At 51.7% G+C, this 26,674-nt stretch overlaps 1 protein-coding gene across 8 annotated transcripts in view; it reads right to left on the bottom strand.

Annotated features, from left to right (window-relative positions):
- Window positions 1-17,488, bottom strand: part of TCOF1 (treacle ribosome biogenesis factor 1) — a 38,521-nt gene extending 21,033 nt beyond the window's left edge. For 7 of the 8 annotated variants that reach the window (XM_059917496.1, XM_059917498.1, XM_059917499.1 and 4 more), the window contains exons 1-13: window positions 17,344-17,488; window positions 14,875-14,930; window positions 11,850-12,001; window positions 9,712-9,785; window positions 8,588-8,774; window positions 7,919-7,992; window positions 5,865-6,092; window positions 4,805-4,987; window positions 4,355-4,582; window positions 3,972-4,178; window positions 3,635-3,817; window positions 3,251-3,505; window positions 2,964-3,161 (exon numbers count right to left, since the gene is read on the bottom strand). In XM_059917496.1, the coding sequence (XP_059773479.1) occupies window positions 2,964-3,161; window positions 3,251-3,505; window positions 3,635-3,817; window positions 3,972-4,178; window positions 4,355-4,582; window positions 4,805-4,987; window positions 5,865-6,092; window positions 7,919-7,992; window positions 8,588-8,774; window positions 9,712-9,785; window positions 11,850-12,001; window positions 14,875-14,930; window positions 17,344-17,451 (2,133 nt within the window). In that variant the 5' untranslated portion in view covers window positions 17,452-17,488. Of the gene's footprint in view, window positions 1-2,963; window positions 3,162-3,250; window positions 3,506-3,634; window positions 3,818-3,971; window positions 4,179-4,354; window positions 4,583-4,804; window positions 4,988-5,864; window positions 6,093-7,918; window positions 7,993-8,587; window positions 8,775-9,711; window positions 9,802-11,849; window positions 12,002-14,874; window positions 14,931-17,343 lie in introns of those variants that run through there. The other variant, XM_059917502.1, reaches the window with a different exon arrangement.
- Window positions 17,489-26,674: the final 9,186 nt, after the last annotated feature.

Here is a 26,674-nt window from a genome sequence, read left to right as displayed (position 1 = left end):
AAGATATCACATGATATCTACAGACCAACATTCTTTATGAACACAGACACAAAAATCCTTAACAAGTGATTTGCAAACCAAATCCGGCAACAAATAAAAAGGAATATACACTATGACCAAGATGGATTTATCCCAAGAATGAAACATTGATTTAATACCTGAAAATCAACTAATGTAACACATATTAACAGAACAAAGGGAAAAAAATCACTTCAATAGAGAAAAAGTATTTGATAAAAACCTAACTCCAATTCATGATAAGAACTCTCAACAAATTAGAAATAGAAGGAAACTTCCTCAACCGGATCAAGGGCATCTATGAAAAACCTACAGCTAACATCACACTTAAGAGTGAAAGACAATGCTTTACCAGTAAGATTAAAAACAAGGCAAGGATGTCTGCTCTCATCACTACTATTCAACATTTTACTGGAGGTTCTAGCCAGTGCAATAAGGCAAGAAAGAGAAAAGCCATCTGGATTAGAAAGAACAAAGTAAAACTGCCCTTAATTTGCAGACATGATCCATATAGAGAAAATCCTAAGGAATCTACAAAAGCCACTAGAACTGGTAAGCATGTGTAACAATGTCACAGGACATGAGATCAACATACATCACAAGGTCAGGCCCAGAAGGCACCACACCACTTATCTGGTCATTCATCAAACACTGACTGAACATCTCTCTCCTGCCTTTCTCACACAAGGGCTGTCTTTCTATGATATTTAAGTCATGAATCATCTCCTTCCTGAGTCTCTGGCACATTTGGTTTTCCAGAACGGATTCTCTGACTTTAATTTTTTTTTTTAATTAATTATTATTTTTTGGCTGCATTGGGTTTTCGTTGCCGCGTGCGGGCTTTCTCTAGTTGCGGCGGGCAGGGGCTACTCTTTGTTGTGGTGCGCAGGCTTCTCACTGCGGTGGCTTCTCTTGTTCTGGAGCACGGGCTCTAGGTGCACAGGCTTCAGTAGCTGTGGCACGCAGGCTCAGTAGTTGTGGCTCGTGGGCTCTAGAGTGCAAGCTCAGTAGTTGTGGCGCACGGGCTTAGTTGCTCTGTGGCATGTGGGATCTTCCCGGACCAGGACTCGAACCTGTGTCCCCTGCGTTAGCAGGCAGTTTCTCAACCACTGCGCCACCAGGGAAGTCCTGTTAATTTGTTTTGAACCTCAATTCCCTCAACGGATGGTTTACTTTGAGCTGGCTGGGTGTCTCTGAGCAGATCAGAGATTGTGACTCATTTCTGACCCCAGCAATGCTAAGCAGAATAGAACAGCATTTTGTGGGTGAGGCCATACAAGTATTATTTCAATCCTCATAATAACACCACAACAGAGGCAGTTATTATCCTCATCCTTCAGATGAAGGCGAGCAAAAGAAGGTGGCCAACAAGACTCCTATCAGCCCTGCTTGTTTTAGCAGAAGCTCTTCAGACCTCTTGAAGCTAGGAAAGGCAGTAGCTTCTGACAGAACATCAGGCTATAAGGCTACGCCCCTATAGAGAGGGACTGGCTGCTCTATTTTTCAACCTGAGAGAAAATAAGGCCCCAAAGTATGACCATTTCTGTGGCTGGAAAAGTTTTGGCCAAGATATAGCAGAAGGAAGTGGGAAAGGCAAAGGCTTTGGAAGTAGGCACTGGTGGGGCTGGAGCAAGTCACCAAACAACTCCTCTACGCTCCAATTTCCTCTTCCAGAAACCAAAGTAAATGAACACCGTCTCATAGTTCAGGTGGGAGGCTCAAATGGGAAGACAGATATTTAAGTGATTGGCACACTGAAACTTTTAAGGCATTGGTCTGGAATATGTCCGTAGCTTGGAAAAACAGGATAGGAGACTGTTGACCTGAGACTCTGTGAAGGCCAAGAATAGTTTAAAATCTCAGTAAAGGAATGATAGGACCCTGGGTCCCACAAGATAATAGTGAGATCAGGACAAAAAAAAAAAAAAAAAAAAAAAAAAAAAATCCATAAAAATGTGTGCTTTGGTACAGGGAAACAAGAAATGACTAATTTGAGTGGTTAGTGAAAAAAAAGAGCGGCAATTAAAAATAATAAATGATGGGTGGGTGAATGCAGGGAGTGAGATATCTTCACCTCTCTCCGCTCTCCCAGGCTGGAAGGCAACTCTTGATTCTGCTCCCTCAGGGAGACGGATGAGAACTTGCTGTGTGCAGGCCCTTTGCTGGGTGTGGCAGCTGAGATCTCATCAAATTCTCAACTCTGTGCAGGTTGATTTCCAATTTACAGAAAAAGAAACAGAGGCCCTAATGGATTACTTCATTTGCTAGGACGTGGAGGCAGGACTTGAACCCAGGCAGCCTGGCTCCAAACCTCCCACCATTCGGCATTCACATGGTCTCCCCTAGGGATTCCACCAGAATGTTCTGCTTGGGGAAACTCACAAAGCCAGGCACTCTCCCACCCCCTGGCTTTTGCGCAGGCTGGTTTCTCTGCCCGGAACACTCCACATCACCTGGTCAACTCTTTCAGCCCACAGTTTAAATGCCACTTCTTACAAGAGGTCTTCTCTCCTGAGAAACCTCTAGACACCATCACCTGCCACGCCCTGCTAGCCTAGGCACACACCCTCCATCTCAACCCTACTATCATACCATGCTGAAATAATCTGTACATGTCCACGTCCCCCCATCTAGGCTGGGAACTCCAAGGGCCAGGGCCAAAGGAGCCCCAGACAAGTTGGCACCTGGCAGATGGGGTACTTAACAGAGCTTGTGTAAAAAGAAATCTCAGTGGGAGCTCAAAAGGTGATGAAGGAGACCCTGGAGCTCGACCCTGGAGCTCTGATGGGCAGAGGAGACGAGTGGAAAGTGTGGAATGAGGCTGAGCTGAGGCTGCTGCTCAGGCTTCTGCATACCTGGGGCAAGAGCAGCCTAGGTAAGCCCATCCTCAGCCCCACCCCAGGCAACGGTGTGGGTGGGGCAGGTTGGCCCCCCCCAGGTCTCACCTGTGCTGCAGTTGAGGCCGCCTCCTCATTGTCCGACTCTTCCTCACTGCTCTCTGAGTCTTCCTGCACCTCAGCTTTGACCTGGGCCACTGCAGGCCCTGCCTTCCCAGCGAGCCCCAGGGTGGTCCGTGCCCCTGAGGGCCCCTTGGTGGGTGCCGAGGCAGCTTTCACTGGGAGGCTTTTCCCTACAGACTTCACCTGGAATGACGTGGAAAAGAGGCATGTCACAGGAGCCAAAGGACCACGTGGGGGCTGGCCCTGCCCCAGCCAAACAAACTTCGCCTCACCTGTCCCACTGAGGCGGCGGGAGCTGTCTCCTCCTCACTCTCCGGCTCCTCGCTGCTTGAAGAGTCCTCCTCTGACCTCTGGGTGCCCCTGACCACCGCTGGGGATGATGTGCGGGTTGGCGAAGTCACCGTTCCTGCTTTCCAGGGGGCTGGTGCGCTTACTTGCACTGGTGGGGCCTTGGCAGATGCGGGTGTAATAGGGGTGCCCTTCCTTGGGGAGACCTTGGTCTGAGAAGTTTTCACAGCTGATTTCGCCTGAGGGGACACAGAAGTCAGAAGCTACAGAAGGATCTTGGACTCAGAGCCCCCATCTGCTCAGGGCTGGAGCCCCACTGCCATCCTCCCCCACCACTCCCTGTGGGGCTGACCGGCGGGGGCAGCTACCTGGGCTGGAGTCTTGGCTGCGGGGACCTCGTCCTCACTGTCTGACTCCTCCTCACTGCTCTCCGAGTCTTCCTTGGACCTTTCAGTCTTGACCTGGGCGGCTGCAGGCCCGGCCTTCTGAGGGGGGCCCTGGGTGGGACCTGAGGCAGGTCTGACCTGCAGGACTTTCCCCGAGGACTTTGCCTGCAGCGAGACACACAGGCTCAGGGGAGAGCACCCAAAGTGTGGCTTTGTGCAGAGACACAGAGACGGAGAGGGTCAACAGGCACGGTGAGCAGAGGGGGAGGGGCTTCCGGCACTGAGCCGGAGACAAGAGACTGACAAGCAGGGGCCTCACCTGGGCCAAGGCCGCTGCCCTCAGCGCCTCCCCCTCGCTGTCCGACTCCTCCTCGCTGCTGCTCTCCGAGTCCGCATCCCACTTTGCCACCTGGGCGGCTACAGCCCTTGCCTTCCGAGGGAGCGTTGGGACAGCACTCTTCGCTGAGGGCCCCGTGCTTGTGGCTGAGGCAGCTCTGACCTGGGAGTTTTTTCCCGAGGGCTTTGCCTGGGAGTGACAAAGGACAGGGTCAGGATAGGGGGCTTGGGGGGAATGTGTGTGAGGTAAGACAGGAGGTGAGGAGAGCGGATGGAGGGCAGTGGTTCTGGGTGCGGAGGAGGAGAGGCCCACAGGGTCTCTGCAGGCGATGCACAGGGCCGGGCCGGGCATCCCTCCAGCCTCACCTGAGCCAGGCTCGCGGTTTGGGGCACGGTTGTGGACGCCTCCCCCTCGCTGTCTGACTCCTCGCTGCTGCTCTCTGAGTCCTCCTCCTGCCCCCTGGTCTGGGCCTGGATGGCTGCAGGCCCTGCCTTGCCAGGGGGTGCTGGAGGGGCCCCTTTCCCAGGGGAAAGCACCTGGGCAGGTGCTGCTGAGGTGGCTCTGACCTGGGGGATCTTCCCTGAGGGCTTTGCCTGGAGCGAGAGAAGCAGTATTAGAGGAGGGAGCCCAGACGGTGGGCGTGAGGAAACACAGGAGAGCGGACAGGGTTAAGCACACCGCAGACACCACACCACACGGTGAGACGGCGCAGGGCTCTGAGCGTGGCTGGGGCGCATGCAGAGCGGGAGAACAAGCCTCAGAAGGCCTCCTGGGATGGGGCGCTGGCTGTGGGACCCTCCCTCCCCAGGCCTCACCTGCAGCAGAGTCTGGGCAGCTGGCGCCTCCTCCTCGCTGTCCGACTCCTCGCTGCTGCTCTCCGAGTCCTCCTCTGGCCTCCCTGCCTTCCCAGGGGGTGCTGGGGTGGCCCCTTTCCCAGGGGTCCCCTTGGCAGGACCCGAGGCAGCTCTGACCTGGACAGTTTTCTCGGAGGCCTTCACCTAGTAAAAGAGAAAGTGCAGTTTGCTCCCCTCCTTCTGAAAATCCCCTCGTGACACCTTAAGAATAAGGCTCGAGGCCTTAGTGAGGCTCACGAGACCCCCTGCTTCTCTCCGCACTCCCCACCTTGACCGGTGCTCCAGCCGGTATGGCCGACCAGCCAGTATGGCCATACCTCCTCATTCCCGGGGCCTTCACACCCCCTGCCCATTTCACTACCACTACCACTACCGCCTCATCCCCTGGGTCCCAGACAGAAGGCAGTTCCTTACAGCAGTTCTCCATGATGGCCCTGCCCCAGGGTGGGCAGGCTCAGGGCTCCCAGGGGCCTTTGACCACCTGTCTGACCCCTATTCCTCCCTGCTCTCTGATTCCAACAGCTTCCCAGCCTCTCTGGCTTTCCCTTAGGACATGCCCAGCTGCAGCTGCGACTACCCAAGCGAGGAGAAGGGGGTCCCAGCAGATGGAATGGAAGCGGATTCCTGTCTGCTAACAAGCCATGATTTGGCCTGAGAAGCCAGAGGACCAGGTAATTAAAACTTCTCAAGCCCCTTCACAGCAGGACTAGCTGGGACAAGGACAGCAGCCCATTTACTAGACAGGGAAACTGGGGTGAAGGGAGCGGTTACTGACTGGGTGGGGTGCAGCACCTGCCCTTTGGGAAGCAGCCATTCCAGGCCACTGCTTGGACATTTCCAGAAGCGGCTGGAGCAAAACCAGGTGCCCTTGCCCTTCAACTCCCACAGCCCCGCCTCCCTCTCCCCAAACTCCACGGCGAGTCTCCTCTGGCAGGGAAGGTGCTCATTACACAGTTACTCCACCAGTCTCGGGGCCAGGGAACCAGGGAACCCCGAGGAGCAGGCCTCCCTTGGGCCTCACCTGGCTGGGTGTCCCCGCAGGGGCCCCCTCCTCACTCTCGGACTCCTCGCTGCTCTCTGAGACCTCTTCTGGCTTCTTGGCCCTGCTGGCTGGGGTCATGGCACCCCCTCTGACTTGGGGTGTCACACATCCCGCCTTCCCTGGGGTCGGGGCTGCCCTTCTCCTTGGAGACTCCTTGGCCACAGCTGCTGAGGCTTTGACCTGTGGTGGTTTTACTGCAGGTTTCACCTGGAACAAGAGGATGGAATCAGAGAATAATCCTCTCCACCCGTGAGGAGTATAAGATGCTTCATAGTTTGTAAAGCTCTTTCCTAATGTCATCTGGTTCTCAAACAACTCCCTAAGACAGATACTATCTTTACACCTGTTTTCCAGTACAGGACAAAAGGCTCAGAGAGGTTAAACCACTCAACACCAATACGGAGGGGCAGAGCTGTGACTTGAACCCATGTCTATATGGCTCTGGGGGCGGAGCTCTCAACCACGATGCTCGTCTCCCACCTGGCACACAGGGCCCAGCAGAGGGGCAGCCACTCTCAACCAGGACAGCTCATGCTTGTCTGTCCCTCCAGCTACAGTATCTCGTCATGGTGGCCACCCCACGGGCCAGGAGGCTAGGATCTGAACTCCAGTCTTGGCACTGGCTTGCTGAGATTCCTGGGGTACATTCCTTCCCTCTCTGGGCTCTGGCCCACTGAAGCTATGTGTTTGGCTGTTGGTTTCCCAGGGCCAGGAGTGTCACTCATTCCCTTGGCAGGGCCTGGGGGATGGGAGCCCAGGGCGTCCTTATGGCTGGCTGTAACCAGGGCCCAAACGTGGGACGGAATGTGGGGAGCAGCCCACAGCTAGGCCCGGGGTAGCTGGGAGCAAGGTCTCCACCTTCGTGGGTGACTGGTTAAGGCAGGAAGGCAAGGTAGGAAGCACCGTGGGTGCCAGGCCAATCCATCCCTGCATCCTACTCTTCTCCCTCTGCAACACCTTTCCCCTGGGTGTCCTGGCGCCAGGCACCAGCATCTCCTGCCAGCACTACTCCAACAGCCCCTCAACCACCTCATTACGTTTATTCAGCATTGTCCTCCGATCCAGGCCACAACCAGCGATCTTTCCGAACTGTAAGTCAGGCCATCTTACCGCTGTGACTGTAGCCCTGCAGTGGCTTCTCACAGTCTCCAGAATAAAACCCAAATTCCTCTCAGCAGTCCTCTTGGTCAGGCATGGATCTGGCCCCTGCCTACTGACCTCACCTTGTATCACTTTCCGCCTCATTGATGAAATTGCAGATCACCGTTGCTTAAAAGCACCAAACTCGTTTTGTGTCTGCCTCTGCCCATGCTGTCCCTCTGCCTGCGTCACATTCCTGTTACTACGCCTCAGAGCTCTCCACGTTTCCCTTTCATAGTAACCATCACCACGGCAGTTAAATTTCTGAGGGACCCCTCCACTTCCCCACGGCAGCAGGAACCCCACCCATCCTGCTTACCACAGTTTCCCCAAGGCCTGGCGCTTGGAAGGTGCACAATAAGGAATAACCTGCGGGGACTCCTCCCAGGTCACGGTTCACAGAATAGACACGGCCACAGACTAAAAGACCTGCCTGCCCCTGGCCGGTGCTGAGGCCTGGCATTCACCAGCAGGCCCAGAGCCCCCTCAGCAGCCTCACCCCACACCCCAGTCACCCGGACAGCCACGCTCCTGCCCCGTGGCCTTTGCTCGTGCAGTTCTTCCCGCTTGAATACCCCTCCCCCCACCTCCCTCCCCGTGAAGCCTCCTGTGCGTCAAGGCCGTGGTCCAGGGCCGCCTCTCCCAGGAAGGCTTCCCCCCACCTCACAGGCAGGATGGCGTCTCTTCCCCCCAGCCCCACACCTTCGCCTGCCTAGAGAGCAGTGAGCAGCGCCTGGCTCCCCGCCTCCGCAGGTCTCAGCCTTCCCAGCTCCCGGTCACCCTGACACCCTTGCTGAACTCATCTGGTGCCCCTGGTAGGTGAGGCCCCGGCCAGGCCCCCAGGAGGGTTAGAGGTTTGCAGAGGGCAGCTCCTGAGGATGGGCGGCAATTACCTCCACGTCCGTCTCATCGCTCGAGCTGGAGGTGTCCTCGCTGGAGCTGGCGGCCTGGCTGGCGGCCGCCATTCCTGAGGAATAAACAAGGAGGGACTGAGGGCCTTTCCAGACCCGCCTGCCCCTCGCCGGCACCCTCCACGCCAGCTACTCAGGGCCAGGTGCGAGCGCTCTAGAAGGCGCACAGCCCAGGGGCATGCCACTCCCCCTGTGCTCCTGCGCGGCTCTGAGGCCCCGGTAAGGCCTATGATGTTAGGTCCTAATACACGAGCGCCAGGAGCTGACGGCTCACAAGATCTCCTTCCACCAGCACACAGCAGCAGGCAGGGCAGATGCCTATTTCACATGGGAGACGGAGGTAAGCCCAGGCCTCTCAGCTTAGCCTCTGAGCCTCTGCGGCGGGCCCCGCACCCACCTGAGAGCAATAAACCAGAAAGGGCTCCAACCCCACCCCGGCTGCTCACACGCCCTCCGCAAAGCCTGAGGTGTCCCTGCAGCTGACTCTTCCTCACCCAGGGGAGGGGAAAATGGCCTGAGGTGGGGGTCCTCGCTGTCATAGAGACACCCCACTGAATTCCAGAAGGTCCCAGGGCCTGACAAAGCAGCGCCCAGGTCTGCTTCCTCAGCCCGCACTCGGGGGGCCCGGTCCTAGAGGGCAGGGCCGCTCACCAGGCTTGGCAGTGGTTCTGAGGGCCGAGACACTGCCCTCCTCCTCAGTTTCTGAGACCAGGATGGTATTTGCCGAGGGCCCTGCCGCCTTCTGGGGTGACTTCCTGGTGAGGAGGTGGGCTACTGCCTTCCCGGAGGCAGGGTGTGCCGTGGAGTTCACCGTCTTGCTGGCTTTCTTGGTCTTTGCCTACACAGAACAGGAGTGACAGACAGTGGGTATGGCCTGGCAAATGAGGGCACAGACCACATCTGATCCCAGCTCCACCACTTCCTAGCCCTGTGAGCCTGGGCACACTACCTCCCTAAGCCTCAGTTTCTTCATCTTCAAAGTGGGGCTAAAAATGGTACCTCCCCTCGCAGAGGTGTGGAGAGAACCGAATTACAGTTCTTGAGACACAGCAGTTTTGCTCAGCGGTAAGTAGCATTTTGCTGTGGACATTACCATGGCCTCATAATTCTTTCTACATATTTTTTGCTAATGCTACAGGCAATATCAGGGACATAATCCTTTACATGTCTGTGACACTGCTTTGTGGATGACCAAAAAAGGATATTCTACTTTCCAAGTAGTTTCCAGCCTAGAAAGTGATTCTTGAGGGACTTCCCTGGTGGTCCTGTGGTTAGGACTCCACACTTCCACTGCAGGGGGCACGGGTTCCACCCCTGGTCGGGGCACTAAGAGCCCACAAGCCCCCCAGCACGGCCAAAAAAAACCAAAAAAAAGAAACAAAAAAATGCTTCTCAAGCTTTCAGAGCCACAAGTGTCTTATTTGCTCTGGTGTCTCCACTGCCTTGTGCAGTGCCTGGAACATAACTGTATTCGTAACGATTTGCTGAGTGAACAGGTGAATGAGGGGCCGGAGGAGGAAAGGAACTGTCTCTTCCAGGTGTGTGATGTGCCCAGTGGCCCATGGCGGTAGGCGTTATCCCCATCTTACAGAAAAAAAAAAACTGAGGCCCACAGAGGTGAAGGGACAGACCACAACCACACTGCGACTGAGGCTGAGATCTGAATCCAAGTTGGGCAATTACCCACAACCCTAGCCTTCTCTGACACAGGGGACTGTGTCCTACAGGGCACTTCAACTCCCACGGGTGACAGCTTGGAAGGTGGTCTCACTCACCTTGGCTTTTTCTTTCACACTTGAAGGCAAAACCTTCCCCGTGGCTGAGGAGTTGGTAGATGCTAGTGCTGGGACTGCAAGACAAAAACACTGGTTGGGTGAGCCAGATGAGCATCTTCTCATGGGTGAGTGGCAAACAGGCTCAGGTCACCTAATAATTCAACTGGTATGACTGCCTGGGGCTGGCATGAGATCTGAGGCTAAGCCTGGACCGGGAGAGAGCTCGGTGGTGCATCAGCCACATCCCCCAGGAGCAAGAGAGGAGAGTGACGACATGAGAGCCATGTGTCTGCATCCCTGATGGGGTCCCAATTCCCTGGTGGCACGAGACGCTGAAGCCCCCAGAGGAAAAGGGATTGGCTCCTAGTCCTGCCGTATACTACCCCGGAGGCCCCGCGTAACTCCAGGGGTGCCATTCCCACAGGCTACCTGTCACAGTGCAGCCCTAACGTCACTCAGCAATACAGGGGCAGGTCAGGCAGCCCCAGGTCCACAGAGAAAGCTGCTTGAATTAAGCGGTTTCTCAGTGGAGAAGTAGCTGAACCATGAGACCGGGACCCTGTTAGATGTCGAGATTTCCAGATTGTTGTTGCTTTTACACCGGGGTATCGTCTCCTTAGAGCTCAGATTAGGGAAAGATTTCTAATGTATGCTGTGAAATAAACAGGATGTTGTTGAAATGAATGATATGATCTAATTCTTTTCCTGACATTTAATTCCATCTCTATTTTTAATTACAGAAAATTTTAAGCCTGTTCCTAAGTAGAGAGAAAGTGTATAAAACCACCCTGCCCCAACCATTATCAACTTGTGGCCAATCTTATTTCAACTGTCCCCCCATTCGCCCTTCCCTGCTGAGTATTATTCTGAAGAAAACACCAGACACCGTATCATGTTGCCCACAGATATTTCAGCATGTTTCTCTCAATGAGGACTCTTAAAAAGTATAATTATAATTCCATTATTACAGCTTTAAAAATTTATTAATATCAAGTAGCCCGTCAGTAGGAAATTTTACAATTTTTGTTTTAAATAGTGTGTAGGTATGGACGTAGGCAAGTATGGATGTCTATCTGTATGATTTCATATACAAAGGAGAGCACTGTAAGGCTACCCTCCAGGAGATACATTTAGGGAGTGGAAGGGGAGCAGGCGAGGGGAACAGGAAACCTCCCACTTTTCTTCTGTATGCTTTTGTACAGTTCACAGTGAACCTGTTTTGCATTATAATTTTAAAAGAGTAAGCAAGGTATAAAATGCATATTCAGTATGATCTCAAGTATCTGAAAAAACATGTTCAGGAAAAATAAATGGAAGAATAATTTGCCAAATTATATGTGGCAAGAATATGGGTAATTTTTCCCTACCTTTCTGAAAAGTAATTTTCACATATTCTATAATGAATACTCCATAACGAAGCCCGTATTTCTTTTACAATCAGAAAACATATTTAAAAATTAAGAAATTATCTTCTATGTAAGTAAAAACCAATAATGCAAAGAAGAACGATAATTCCTCTGTGGAGCTATGACCACTGTTGGTTAAAGCACAAACTGCCCTGAGAACATGGGGGGAAGGGGCTGTGAAGTCCTCCCTGGGTCACCCCTGCCAACACCCTGAAACCAGAGTGCCCGGGACGGCTTGCCAGTGCTAACCTGCACACTTCCAAAATAACAGGAAGATCGGCAACTCCTGAAGCAGCCCATAAGCACACAGAAGAGGTGCCCGCCAGCTGCCCTCTCTGAAATCTCTCTAGCAGTTCTTCTGAAAATGTGGGCTTCTTTCTATCTTTATCAGAATCACCTGGAGGGCTTGTAAAAATGCAGCTCCTGGGTCCCACTGGAGGGGCTGACTCTACGTGCCCCAAATTAGACTGTAAGGGCCCATCCATGTTTTTGTTCACCATTGGATTCCAGCACCTGGGACACGATGTCTGGCCCAGAGGAAGGGCTCAAATCAAGACTGAAATAGGTATGTGGGACCCTTCCAACCTTCCCGCTAAAAGGGCCGGTCCTCTGAGGGCTCACTGAAGGAGAAGCTGGAGGTGGACTCTCCCCTGGAACAATCCAGTACACAACAGCCTGTTCCCGAAAGGTGCAGGGCGCTGAGCTGAGCCCCCCAGCACACAGGGCTCTTACTGGCTTTGGTGGTTTCCGCTTCTGCCTCCTGCTCCTCCTCCTCCTCCTCCTCTGAGCTCTCTGAGCTGCTAACGGGGTCTGACACGCGGGTCTTCTTGGCCTGCAGGGCTGCATCTTCCTCTGCCTTCTGCTTCTGGCCAATCTCCGAGGTTCTGCAGGACAAAGGTGACTGGCTAGTTCAACCGGGTGACAAGGACAACCCCAGGAGAGTTGAAAAGGAAGACCTCCCCACATCCTCCCCGCCCCCAAAGGAAACGTGCATAAAGAGAGTTTAAACAGTGCTGAAACACAGTGTTAGATACAATTTTGTGTTCTGCATTTTCACTCATTTCATCGTATTTTTACAATTGTCTATGAGTCTTCAAATATTCAGGAAGGGTGGACAATATTATATAACAGCTGCTAAGAGTCACTGAGCGTTAAGTGCCGGCCCTATAGACACTTCACAGCACCATCCAGGCTCCTCCTTCCTCCAGAACTTGTGGCACCTGCAGTGCCCCCTCTTCCTGGAAGATTCTGCCCAGGTTGGTCCCTATTGTCCTTCAGGCCTCAACTCAAATACAGCCTCCTCAGAGAGGCCCTCCCTGATTACCGCCCCCCCAAGACATTCTCTGCCCTGCCATCCTGTTTCATTTTCTTCAGAGCACGTTCCTCTTTCCTGTTATTTTACCTACTTCCTGCTTGAAGCCTCCACTGCGCAGCCAGGTCCCTGGAGAGGAGGGCTGGCAGGAGCCTTTTCCAGCTCCCTCAGTACCTTGAACACATAGCATGAGTCTCACGGCCAAGTGAGTTGCCCAGAGTCAAAGAGTAAGTCTCAGGCACTGGGGAGGATAAGCACCCAGATGGCTGAGTTGTTGGAACTTTCGAGCATCATCTCCCCTGACCCCAGCCTCCTGCCCCGAGGGAGTCACTGTCTGTGCCCCATGCTCTCCAGACGGGACGGATGCTGCTCTGCCAGTTTGGGATGTGCTGCTTGGGTCCCTTGTTCCCAGGAAGGCTACTTGCTGGGAACCTTCTGCAAAAACAGGTCTCATTTACTACATGTACCAGTTCACTCTGCCTCTCTCCTCCCAACAGAATGAAAGTTTCACAAGGGCAGGGATTTTTCTCTGGTTTGTTCCCAGCTATATCAAGAACAGTTCTGGCTCACAGTAAGTGCTCAGTAAATACGGAGGTGAGTGGGGGTGGGAGGGGGATGCCTCCAATGGCTAGGTTTAGCACTTTATTTACCATTATTATCTTCATTTTACGGATGGAGACAGACTTGGGGAGGCCAAGTTTGTCCAAGGTCATACAGCTAGTTGCTGGGTTTGAACCACTAGGTTAGGCTAGTTCTGGTGAGTGTGAGGTCCTCATCCCAGTCAGTACTCCTCACCCACAGAAGGGGCTGGTGGCAGGGACGGGCGTGCACTGAGGCTCACTGAAGGAGTTCTCTGGGGAAGGAAGTGCTGTGCAAACACACAGACACCTGGGCAAGTGGGAAAGGAAGTGGGGGTGTGCCCTGTGCTCACTTCAGCAGCAGAGGAGAGCCAAGAACTGAGGCTTGATAGGGCTCTCAAAGACCTTAGCTCTCTACTGGAAGCTCGGATCCCTTCCACACCATGCCTGCCTTTGTTGACACACCTCTGATGACAAGGAGCTCACAACTCCACTGTAGCCTACCTCATTTCTGGAGAGCTCTGATGACCCACTGCTTTTATTCAGAAGCTGAAACCTGTCTTCCTAAAGCAGGTACATATGAGTCCCACTTCAGTCTCTCGGGCCCCAGGGAACACCCCACTCCCTTCATCTTCAAAGATGCAAAGATGTGCATACAGAGGTCCCTTGCCTGCCCCTCTGACATCTCTTTCCCATCCCAGACAGTTCAGTATTCACTATCATTCCTCATGGGACATGACTGCAGGTCCTTCACTCCCATAGTTGGCTGTGGTCAGGCCAGTTCATGGAGGGAACGATTATCCCTCCTTCATTTTCAAACCATTCCTCTGCTGATATGTCCTTAGATTATTCCCCTCCTTGTTTCCCATGTTTTACAGGAATTTCACATTCAACATGTCTTTGAAATCTTTCCCTCCAAATTGGGTTCCTTCCATTCAGGTGTACAAGTCAGACACCTGGGAGTGGACTAGATGCCTCTCCAAACCATCCACAGACCCTCATCTCATTCTCTCACATTCCTGGAATCTACCGTCTCCCTCCATGTTATTACTGCCTCAAGCTCCATCAGCTCTTGTCTGGATAATGATATCCACAGCCTCACCTGGTCGCGCCATGCTGCAGGGATCTCATCACTCTCTGCTTCACCCTTCCATGGCTCCCACAGCTCTTGGGGCAAAGACACAACTGCTCCCCAAGGATGATCAGGCCTTGCATGGAGTGGGCCCTGCCGACGGTCCAGCCTCGTCTGCACTGTGCCCGCAGCTACAGGCCTCACACCAGTAGTTCCCTCTGCCAGGTACACTCTACTGGCCCCTCCACACCTATTGCCTCGTTCACTCCCCCACTCCCTGCAGCTCTCAAATCAAAGGTCACTTCAGGGAAGCCTCCCCTAAACCCCCAAATGAGGCTAGGCTAACCTGTTTAGGTAGTTTTGGCACTGGGCACCTCTTTGCATAATCCTTACTACCACTGTAATTTGACACTCATTTGTTTTTTCTGAGGCGTGCTTACCTTCCTGGACTCCAATGTCAGCTCCAGGAAAGAAGGAACCATGTATGTCTCACTCATGACAATATCTTTGTACTTAGAACAGAGCCTGGCATTCAGTAGTTACTCAATAAATGTTTACTGATTGAATGAATAATAAAAGCTGCTGAGAAGCTTTTGTCCTTAAGAGGCACTGATCACAGCTCAGTGTCCTCTCCATTACCAGACACCCGTATCTGTGACCTGGCTTCCTGGAGGTGATAATAGTATCTACGGTCGGCTATGGGGACAGACCTTACACCAGATTAGTATCCTAGCTGATCCCAAGCTGAGGGCTTGCAGTGTCCCTGCTGTACTCTCTCAGTCCCATTAGACTTACTGTTGCCAGTGTGTATAGATGTCCAGAAGGGTTACAGGCTGAGTCAGGAAACTTTTCTGCAGAGAAGTAAAGAGAAAGCAGCAATCAATCCCCCAAGCACAGTAAGGGTCCTCCTTGGGCCCCACTCTCACAACGTCATGATCTACAGAGAGGTGGTTGAGAAGGGGGTCTTTCTGCTCTGGGAAGTATGTCTGCTTGACCCTTCCAGTACCACCCAAACCTTCCAGAGACAAGCAGGGCCAAGTATTTCCAGCTAAAACCTTTTAAGACAACATGTTGGTGAGGAGTATCTTTGAAGATTAGAATTGGAAAGTTCCAGGCTAGCATTTATCTAGCCCCCAGCCTCCCTGGCACTCTCCAGGCTTAGGTGCCACGAGACAGGGCTTTTTCCACCCCTGACCTTTCAGAAGGCTTTCAAAAGCCAGGCTGGTCAATCTCCCCAGGACAGTATGAACCACACCAGATACCGCGCTGTCAGCTCACCCGCTGGGAAGAGACTGGAAACAAATGGTGCCAGTCCTTTGGTAGAAGCAGAGGCCTTTGGAGCCAAGATCAGAAGCCTATTCTCTCTGCAAATGTCAAGAACCTGGGGTGTCAAGTGCCCCAAAGAGGTTGAGTGAGTAATGTGGGGCGAGGGCAGTGCCGGGGATTTAGGCAGAGTGGTCAAGAGGGTGCACCTGGACTCAGGCAGAGCGCCTGTGTTAACTGGATGGGCTACTCTCTTCACCTCTTCAAACTTCTGGTTCTTTCTTTCTAACGTGGGGATAACAGCAGTACCCACCTAAGATGTTGCTGTCAGGCCTGATGGAGACCATCTAGTCAGTGACCAGCACAGGAGCCAGTAACATTGAGAGTGTAACTGACAGTAATTCAAAGTGTCAGTTTCACTCTCCTCGGCCCCTGGCACACTGGCCTCCTCACTGTCCCTCAAATCTGTCAGGGCACCCCGCCCGCATGGGGGCTTGCTATTCCTTCTGTCTGGAATGCTCTCTCCTGCCAACTATACAGCTCACTCCCTCACTTCCTTCAGGTCCTTGCCCGAATGTCACCTTCTCATTGGGGTTTCCTGACCACCCTATATAGATAATTTAACTCTGACATTCCTTATCCGCCCCCACCTGCCTTATTTTTATAGCTAGCACCTACCATCACCCCACACACTGTATCATTAACTTCAAAAAAAAAAAAAAAATCAGTCATCTGTCGGCTCCTGCTGGAATGTATGCTCCATGAGGGCAGGATACTTTTGCTTAGGTAAATGCCCCAAAGCAGATGGGTATTCTCCCTCATCCCCTGTAGCTGTTAAGTCATGTTAACTGGAGTAAGAAGGGCTACCGAGGTCCAAAGAAGACTGGAAAAAGCACAGGTAATGTCGTAAGGCCCATCATCCTTTAGTTTCTCCAGGAGGTCCCGAGAGCAAGCATCATGACCACAGCCTCCACCACAGCCAAGGGGTACTGATTAACCAAGTCAGTAGCCACCACGCCAGCTTAAAACTTCCCAGTGGCTTACCACTGCTCTTCAGATGAAAACCAAAGTAAGCCAACTCCCTGCCTCTGTCTCCCCAGGGACCTCTATCACCCTTGTACTCCACACTTCAGCCAACTTTCTGGGGCAGTACATATGCAACAATTTGCACCTCTGCTTGGAATATCCACCTCTCTGCTCTCAGATCTCAAAGCAACATCCACTTCCTCAGGAAAGCAACCCTGGATATCCCTGACGAGGGCAAACTGCCATTCTTGTCTTAACACCCTATGCCCCTCATTCTTGGCACTTAATGCAGTGTTAAGTGTACAGGTGTTTTTATGGTTCTTTGATTTATGTCTATCTCCCCTACCAGATTCAGACTGTAAACTCTAAACAGTGAACTGGGGGACCGTGCTCACTATTCTGTCACCAGTACTCTGACCGCCAGATTAACAGCTGCTCAAAGAATGGATGAAGTAAGAAATGACTGCACCACGAGTTCGAATCCCAAAGCTGTCCGACTCAGTACAGAAGGGCTGCTAAGGGCTTGAGCTCCAGCTCAATTAAGGGGCTTCAGACCCCCTCTCTTGGCGTTCTTTCGCCCCACCAGAGCTGGTCGCAATCCACCTCTCAGACTCGCAGCAACCTTCTCGCCCCAGGGAGCCGCGCCGAGCCACGTGGCCCGAGACTTCGGAAACTTTAAACTGCCGCTCCCAGGAAGGGGGTGGAGGTAAGGGGCGCGGGAATTATAAAGCCCTGAGCGTCATATCTCACGTCCCGGCCCGCCCACTGCACAGACAGGGAAACTGAGGCCCATAAGAACTGGGAGCCGCCGGGGTGGGGAGCAGAGGCTGAGTCTCCTTCGGCACCCCAGGCCGCGTCCCGGAGCACCGCGGGAATCCGGCTCTGGGCGCCCTCCAGGCCGCCAGGGGAGGAGGCGCGGGCCTCCTCTCTTCAGATCTTGCACGCGGCCCTCGCACACGGCCCGGGCACGCTTACCTGGCCGCTCTGCTCCTTCACTTCCCGCGCCGCGCGCACATAGCCCGCCTGCAGCAGATGCTGGTAGATCAGGGGAAGCAGCTCCCGCCGCTTCCTGGCCTCGGCCATGCCCGCAACCCCCGGCTTGTCGGTTTACCTGCACGCCCCCCTCAGTCCCCGCCCGCCACTTCCCTCTTGCCCTTAGACCTCGCGACCCCCACTTCCGGCTCCTCCTCCACCCGCCGCGCGGCACGCCGGAACATGTAGTCTTATCTCCAGGAGTGGCCGGCCCCGCCCCGGTGGGTGAAAGGGGCGGAGGCAAGGAGGACAACGAGCCCTCCCATTGGCTGGGAGGGCGTGGTCGGACCCGGACGCGCCCCCTGGGCCGGCCACGATTCGAATGACTTCCCCTTAAATCCTTCAGACTTGTTCCTTGAGATTTGTCTTCCGCTTAGCTGTCTGACAGCTGCGATCAGGTTTTACTCATCTCTGAACATCCTAATCTCCAGCTCTCTCTAGATCCGAACTTGCAGTTACCCACTCGTTTATTCATTTCACAGATGTTTTAGAGCCCATAAACCAAGTACTATTTGTCATTGTTCATTCATTCATTGAACAAATAGTTATTGAGCACCATACCTTGAGTTAGCGCTAGGCTAGGATTGGGGAATAAAAAGGTGAATAGGATATGGCAGCTGCCCTCAAAGCTCACAGGGAGGAGGGAGACAGTCGGTAACCAAGCAACTATGGTTCAATGTCTTCTGTGCATTTTCCGGGACAGATACAGCCTGTGGGAGAAAGAAGGAGGGGCCCCTGACCCCAAGGAGATATCTAAGCTTAAGCTTAAAGATGGAGTAGGAATTTCTAGGTGCAGAGGAGAGGGATGGCATCCCGCGCAGAGGGCACTGCATGAGTATAGACAGGAGAAACCACCCTGGTACAGGCTGGGAAACCCAGACAAAAAACCAAGTCTGTGCTGCTGGGCTGTAGAGTTGGAGGGTTGAGGGAACGAGTGAGGACACAAAATGATGGAGAAGTTAGCAGGGCCTACAGCACCCCCTCCCCCCAGCCACAGTTTGCACCTTTGCTCCAAGGGCAATAGATAGTCTCTGACTGATTTTATGCAGGAGGGTGACCTGGATTTATGTTTTTAAAAGATTGCTATGACCAAAGCATGGAAGATGGATTTGTGGAGAACAAAACTGGACGTGAGGGTGTTGTAGTTGTGGAGGGGAGGTTGGCAGGGAGAGGGTGACCTAGGCTGGGGAATATTTGAATCAGCTGTTCTTAACTTCATGGATCCATCGAGAAACTGAAGACAGCACGAACCTAACCTTTGCTGCAGAAAAATTTGAAGTGTACAGACACATAACATTTTCCATCCAGTTTTAGGACATGGATAAGCATATACCTGAACCTCCTAGGCTTAGGAACTGCTGCTCTAGGAAGAAACAGGGACAGGACCAGGTGACTGATTGAATGTGGTGAAAGAGGAGACTAATCTACATTCAGCTATTTAGGAAATATTTATTGAGTACCTACTATTGGGGATAAAACTGTCTCTACCCCAATAGAGCTTATAGTCTAATGGGGGAGACACAAGCTAAACAAATAGTCATACAAATACATTGTTACAAACAGTAGTAAGTGCAGAAAGGAAAAGGATAGTGTTTTCTTATGGAAGAATTGGAGACTTCCCTGGTGGCGCAGTGGATAAGAATCCGTCTGCCAATGCAGGGGACACGGGTTTGAGCCCTGGTCTGGGGAGATCCCACATGCTGCAGAGCAACTAAGCCCGTGCGCCACAACTACTGAGCCTGCGAGCCACAACTACTGAAGCCCGAGTGCCTAAAGCCCGTGCTCCACAACAAGAGAAGCCACTGCAATGAGGAGCCCGTGCACCGCAATGAAGAGTAGCCCCCGCTCGCCACAACTAGAGAAAGCCGGCGCGCAGCAACAAAGACCCAACGCAGCCAAAAATAAATTAAAAAAAAAAAAAAAAAGCTACAGTGGAGTCATGCTGCCTGTGTTCAAATTCCCGCTTTGCCTCTTATTAACTAGGTGACCTTGGGTAAGTTACATAACTTCTTGGTCCCTCAGTTTCTTCACCCATAAAACAGAGATAATTATAATGTCTACCTCATAGGGTTGCCATGAGGAGTAAATGAGTTCTAAGCAGAAATGCACAGAAGAGTTCCAAAGAATAGTACTGCGTTAGCCATTACTGTGAAAGCATTTGACAGGATGGAGGGACCTATCTCTTCTTGGGGAAGGATTCCCTGAGGAAATGATCTTTGTGAGGAAATCTGAGCTATATGCAGGGGAGGATGGGGTATGGGGAGAATCCTAGGCAGAAGAAAGAACCTGTGCAAAGGGCCTGAGGCAGAAGTTACAGCTAGAGAAGAGGTGAGAAAAGGCCTGTGTAACAGGGCCAGAGGGAGATCAGGGGGATTGGGGAGTGCAGAAGGTGGGCAGAGGCAGATTTTACATTAAGGATCTTTCTCTTCATCCTCCGAGTGATAGGAAACCGCTGACAGTGTAGGCCCAAGAAGGACAGGATGACATTTGCATTTTAATGTGACCCGTGTGAATGCCTAGGGGAGAGTGGAGTAGTGTGTGTATGAGTAGCTGCAGGATAAGTTAGGGTTAGGAGTACTGGCAGGCATCCAGGGAGAATATCACAGAGGTGGTGCTGGTGGCAGTGCAGTTGGAGAGCAGTGGAAGGTTCCAGTTATCAGGAAGTAAAATCGTCACAAAGGTGTGTGGGAATGGAAGGTAAGGGAGAGGTAGTGTCAGGATGGGCTCTGAGGTTTCCCTGCAAACAGGCAGGCAGTAGTTTTCACTGAGATGGGGAAAACTGGAGACCACTGGGAGGCGGTGTTGGGTGAGCGAGGATGGGAGGGTGTGGAGGGGGACGTGAAAAGTGCAACTTCCACTTTAGATGTGTTGAGCTTGAAAGGCCTTTGGGACACAGTGTAGATGTTGAGTAGGCGCTTGGAGGCCTGGGTTTGGAGGCACATGAGGATGGGAAGTTGTCAGGAGACAAATGATCACGAGGCTGTGGATGAGGGCTGGATTGTCCAAAGAGAAGGCGCCCCAGGATGGAGCTGTGAGACACCACAGGTTAGGGTTGTGCAAACGAGGATATACCTGCAGAGGCTGAGAAGGAGGGCATGAGAGGTGCGAGAAAACCCTGGAGAGTGGGCGTAGGGAAGGCAGCCAAGGGAAGGAAGCTGAGAGTTTCAGGAAAGTGGGAGGAGTCAATGGGGAATGCTCTGAGAGGTCAGAAGGATGTGGATGGAAGCAGCAGCTTTGGTTAATGACAGACATGGGAAGATGTTGGTAGCTTTGGGGAGCACTGTTTCTGCAGAGTGATGAGAGGGTCAGATGGCAGCGGGTCTGATGAGTGAAGGAGGGGTGAAGGAGGCAGTGGGTCTTTTGAGAAGTATTTGTGTGAAGGGGAGGAGAGAGATGCTGTGACGGGGTCAAAGCATATGTTAGGGAGGGGAAGGTGTGTTAGAAGGTGGAAGAGACCTGAGTTTGTTTACAGGCTGATGGCAGATCAAGGGGAGAGATTAATTAAGGGTGTGGGAAAGAAGGGAGATAATCAGCGAGCGGATGTTCATGAGCATGTGCGAGGGGATGGGATCAGGCATGTAGGTGGAGAGGTTGGTCTTGGAAAGGAGGAGGGATGACTTCTCTAGAACCAAAAGAAGGAACAAAGAGAGGATGGGTGCAGATGTAGATGTAGGTTTGTAGTGGGATGTTAAGGGAGATTTCATCTTGAGCTTCTATTTTTTCTGCAAAGTGGGAGGCAAGGTCTTCTGCTGAGAGTGAGGAAGAGGTGGTGAGGAGTCTGAAGGAAGGAGGAGAGCGTGCATTCAGACAGCTGAGGAGCAAACTTGCCCACAAAATCCCCAAATGTCCGACACTGTTGACAACCAGCGTGTCCTGTCCTGTCGGCTGGGTGATTTCCCCCACCATGGGTCACCTACCCACGTGCAAACAGGGGAAAGTACTTGGTGGGGTTTATCCAGGCCCAGGGCTTTGCCAGATGGGTGGGGAAAAGGGCAAAGTGTTCTAAAGTGTTGGCAAAAGAGATGCCCGATCTTTCGGCCCTGGGAACTAGGCTGGGCGGGGTGGGAAGTGAAGACAGATGGGGTCCATTTTCAGGGAGAGAGTGGAAGCCTCCATGGACTGGGCAGCCACAAGGTCAGTAACCAGGAGCCTGAGCTCAGGGTTGGCAACTCGAATTGATGACCATGCCCTGGTGGCTGGTAGGGCTCCTCAGTGAGACAGTGAACAGGCTGATAAGCATGCAAATCATTAGGAAGATAAAGGGTTTTTTACCCCTCCAAGAACCAATTTTCATCCCCTTGGGGCATTATGGCCCCAGTTGAGAATGCCTGCCTTAGTAGAATGTAAATTCCCTGAAGGCAGACTGGTAGTCCTCTTGTTGCCTGCATTATTCCCAAGCCCGGTCCATAAATACTGGCCAGTGCAAGGGTGGTTACAGCCTGTCTCCTGAAGAAGAGAGGAGGGTAGAGCAGGCAGGGCACACACCATGAGTATAGGGCTGGAAGCAGAAATGTGGAAGTCTTCTAGAAGACAGTGGAGAAGGAACTGGGTCTTCCGTCCTTGGCTGACCTGGGAAGAAATGGAGAATTGGTATTAAATTAAAAAACAAAAACCAAACCAAACCAAACCAGGATGATCTAATACCTTTGGTCTGGCAACAGGTTGCTTGTTTTTGTTTTGTTCCTAATGAAATTCATTTTAGGCGTTTATGGTTTATCCTTGGCTCCTGGGAGGCTGCCTCTTCTGTGGACAATTTCTCTGTTTCCTTGATTTTCCAAATCATACCCTTCACTGCATTGCCTTGGGGCCCAAGCACAAAATCAAAACATCAAACTGATAAAATATAACATGGCAACAATTAAGACAGCAACAAACAAAAGAGTGCATTAAAAAAAAACAAAACAGCAAACACAAAACAAAACAAAGCACACACAAAACTGGCCTCAGAGCATTTTTCTACCACTTAGAAAAAGATGTCTTTGTTAGTGTTAGAAGCCAGAAGCTTCCAGGCCACTCGACTGTGAGCGCCTCTCGGGTAAGCAGTATGCCTTAGTCATCTTGAATTCTCAAGCAGGGCACTCAGGAAATGAGTGAAGGAAGGACTGTCAGTAGAAGGAAAGGAAGCTAAGCAGGTAGGGCTCTATCCCCTTCTCTTCCCAGCAGGAGTGGCTCCTGCACAGAGGTGGGAGGTAGCTCGATACAGGGGAGAGGTTACTGGGCCAGGAGTCAGGAAACTGCTTTTTTGGCCTGGCTCTACTGTGTGACCTTGGGTTAGTCTCTTGCCCTCTCTGATCTTCAAATTTTCTTTTCGTCAGAGAAGCTGGACAAAAACCCTTCCAGCACAAACACTCTCAAGAGAGGAGCCCATGTGGGAAGACTGCCTTTGCCCCCAGCACCCAAAGTCGGCCCCTTCATCCACTGTGAAAATGGACTCTCCCTGGCCAAGTCACTTGTGCCAGCTGTGTTTCCTGCAGCTTCTTTCTCTCTCCTGGGATGACAATTTCTCTGTTTCTTTTTTCTTCAATCGCACTGGAGATTTTTTAAAAATTAATTAATTAATTAATTTTTGGCTGTGTTGGGTCTTCATTGCTGTGTGCTGGCTTTCTCTAGTTGCGGCGAGCAGGGGCTACTCTTCATTGTGGTGCGTGGGCTTCTCACTGCGGTGACTTCTCTTGTTGCGGAGCATGGGCCCTAGGCGTGCAGACTTCAGTGGTTGTGGCATGTGGGCTCCATAGTTGTGGCTCGCGGGCTCTAGAGCGCAGTCTCAGTAGTTGTGGCGCACGGGCTTAGTTGCTCCGCGACATGTGGGATCTTCCTGGATCAGGGCTCGAACCCGTGTCCCCTGCATTGGCAGACGGATTCTTAACTACTGGGCCACCAGGGAAGTCCCCGCACTGGAGATTTTAAAGGTTATAAAAGATTGAAAAGTTATTGCTGCAGTAACAAATAAAACAATTCATAGATATATAAAGACTGAGTTAATCTTCCCTTCTCTCATCCATTCCCAGCCCACTCCTGAAACCGAGTGAGGCCCTTTGGGGTTCCCGGGCACGGAGGCCCTTTTGTCCCCAGTTTCTTGTCAAGACTCCAGCCTCCATGACCGTCCCTGAGTTCCAAAGGGCAGATTCGAACAGTTGCTAATCAAGTTGCTAATCCTTCTTCTGCAGTCAAGAAACCACCTGAGGAAAGATTAAAGGAACCAAAGGGACTACCCTGGTGGTCCAGTGGTTAAGACTCCCACTCTGGGACTTCCCTGGTGGTCCAGGGGTAAAGAATCCGCCTTACAATGCAGGGGATGCAGGTTCGATCCCTGGTCAGGGAACTAAGATCCCATATGTCGCAGGGCAACTAAGCCCACGCGTGCCACAACTACTGAGCTCGCCCGCCTCAACTAGAGAGCCCGAGTGCTGCAAACTGCAGAGCCCACGTGCCCTGGAGCCTGCGTGCCACGACTAGAGAAGAGAAAACCCGCACTCCACAACTAGAGAGAAGCTCACATGCTGCAACGAAGAGCCTGCGTGCCGCAACTAAGACCCGACGCAGCCAAAAATAAATAAATAAATAAAATAAATAATAAAATAAATCTTCAAAAAAAGAAAAAGACTCCTACTCCCAATGCAGGGGGCCCAGGTTCGATCCCTGGTCCAGGAACTAGACCCTGCTGCAGCCAAATAAATAAATTAGAAAAAAAAAAAGATGAAAGGGACGAGAGAAGCTCATCAAGATTAGGAGACAGACCACCTGAGACGAGATGAAGGGAGCGCAAGCCCTCCTCACCCCTAATCTTGTCAGGGACCCCACCTTTGAACCATAGTTATAAGCCCCTCATCAGATCCTCCCCTGTTGGGACACATAGTTTTTCGAGGCAGGAGCCCCCCTTTGCCTGGCAAAGTAATAAAGCTATCCTTTTCTACTTCACCCAAAACTCTGTCTCCAAGACTTGATTTGGCACCGGTGTACAGAGAGGCCAAGCTTTCGGTAACATTCCCGACCCTCAGCCCCTCCTTTCCCCAACCCGTCTCAGGGGCCTAGTGTCAGATCCCTTCATGTCCTTCGTCCGCGCAGACACAGACATCCTTCACCAGGTTTCAACCCCCTTTTCCGTTCTCTCTTCTTTCTATTTTACGAAAGGGGATCATACTAAACACACAAATCCGCAACTTGCTTTTTTTCAGTTAGTAACATGTTAGAGCCATTTCTCCAGATGTTTGGATCTGCCACGGCCTTTTGAGTAATACTAACAGCTCACATTTGTAGAGTGGGTACCATGAGCCTCTGCTGTGCACCCTAGGCAGCATATAACTGGTTATCAGCCTGTTTATAGATGAGGAAACAGGCTCAGAGAGGCCAAGGCCTCAGCCGTGCAGCCAGGGAATGGCAGCATTCGGACAGGCTCCCGCTGCTGAGTGCCCTTAACCATTCCCCGTGGCACCACTGACCGACAGAGGCGGGAGAGAGTGTGATATAGGTTAGTCCCTTCTAGTTGTTTGGCTAATACAACAGTGCCGCTCAGAACAGCCTAGTAAATACATTCGTACAGACCAGAGCTTTAATTCTCGTAGGATGGAATCAAAAGGGGGTCAGAGGAGATGAATAGGTTTATTTTAATAGCTAAAGCCAGATTAACTGCCAAAAGGGTTGTAACAATCCAGTCTCGTCGGCATAATTTCTTCTTTTTTTTTTTTTTGACTCAAATACACTTTCTTTCTTTCTTTCTTTTTAATTTTTGAATTTTTTTTATACAGCAGGTTCTTATTAGTTATCTATTTTATACATATTAGTGTATACATGTCAATCCCAATCTCCCAATTCATCACACCACCACCACCCCCCCACTTTCCCCCCTTGGTGTTCATACGTTTGTTCTCTACATCTGTGTCTCAATTTCTGCCCTGCAAACCGGTTCATCTGTACCATTTTTCTAGGTTCCACATATATGCGTTAATATGTGATATTTGTTTTTCTCCTTCTGACTTACTTCACTCTGTATGACAGTCTCTAAATTCATCCACGTCTCTACAAATGACCCAATTTCGTTCCTTTTTATGGCTGAGTAATATTCCATTGTATATACGTGCCACATCTTCTTTATCCATTCATCTGTCGATGGGCATTTAGGTTGCTTCCATGACCTGGCTATTGCATAATTTCCTCTTTACGTGGTTATTTCTCAGAGCCGAAAGGGTCCTTGGAGGGCATGGAGCCCAGCTCTCTTGTCTTGCCCATAAGGAAACGGGCCCAAAGGTAGGAACTGACTTGGAGAAGTCCCCAGTGGGGTAGAGGCAGAGGTAGGCCCTGTCTCTCTTCGCCTGGACCATTGCCACATTGCTCTTCCCTCCAGGCAACCTCTGCCCTCATTCTCTTCTCCCCGTCACTCTCCCTTCCCCTGTGTGTTCTTCACACTGCATTTGGCGTTGCACCACTCTGCTGCTTACCAAACCTTCCCCAGATGAACCACTGACCATGGGATCAAATCACAGTTTCCTAATAGGCATTCAGGCCCATCCCAGTCTGTTCATCCTTCAAAACCAAGTACAAATGCCACCTCCACAATGATGCCTTCCCTGACTACCCCAGCTTCTCATCTCAGCATCGTCGTCTGCAGCAAGGCCCCCTCTTCCGGCTGCTCCTTCCAGGAGGAGCCACATTGCAGAAGAACAGGCCTGGAGGGGGCAGTGCACAGCCAAAGGAAGGTCTCCCTAAAGGTCAAGGTCGCCAGGGTGCCTGGGGCCCACTGAGGGCCCTGTGGTGTGTACTCCTTAGTCTCTCCAGTGTGGATGCCTGTGGGAAAATGAGGTTCCACCCAGGGCTGTGACCTGTGGCAAATGCCACCTCTGCCTGCACCTCAGTTTGCATCTCTGTAAACAAGAGGGATGGACAAGTTTAATGTTTCTGAAAAGTGCGGTGACTCACAAAATGATTTCAGGAGATACATAGATGGACATTTCAAAATGGAAATCATTATGTATTTATTTGAAAGTGTATTAGACAAAAAATAACCAGCACATCAAACCTATTATTTCACAGATATCATTGCTTAGAGTGGGGCTAAAGTAGGCATTCAAGTAAAAAAAAAAACAGTGAGTCAATGTAAAATAAAGTATCAATTAAATAATAGTACAGGTGGTAAGACAGCAGTGAATGGCTGCAATTGGGAAAACATTGGTCTGCCTCTGACATTCTAGTTCTAGAATTCTGTGATTTGCGGTGACTCCTGCCCTTGCCCGGGTGTGGAGGGAGGGAGGAGAGGAAGGAGCTGTCTCTAGGGGCTGGG

The sequence above is a fragment of the Balaenoptera ricei genome, chromosome 3, assembly GCF_028023285.1.
Source record: "Balaenoptera ricei isolate mBalRic1 chromosome 3, mBalRic1.hap2, whole genome shotgun sequence".
Taxonomy (NCBI): domain Eukaryota; kingdom Metazoa; phylum Chordata; class Mammalia; order Artiodactyla; family Balaenopteridae; genus Balaenoptera; species Balaenoptera ricei.
Note: the sequence above shows the minus strand (reverse complement) of the source record. Positions and strands in the feature narration are given on the sequence as shown.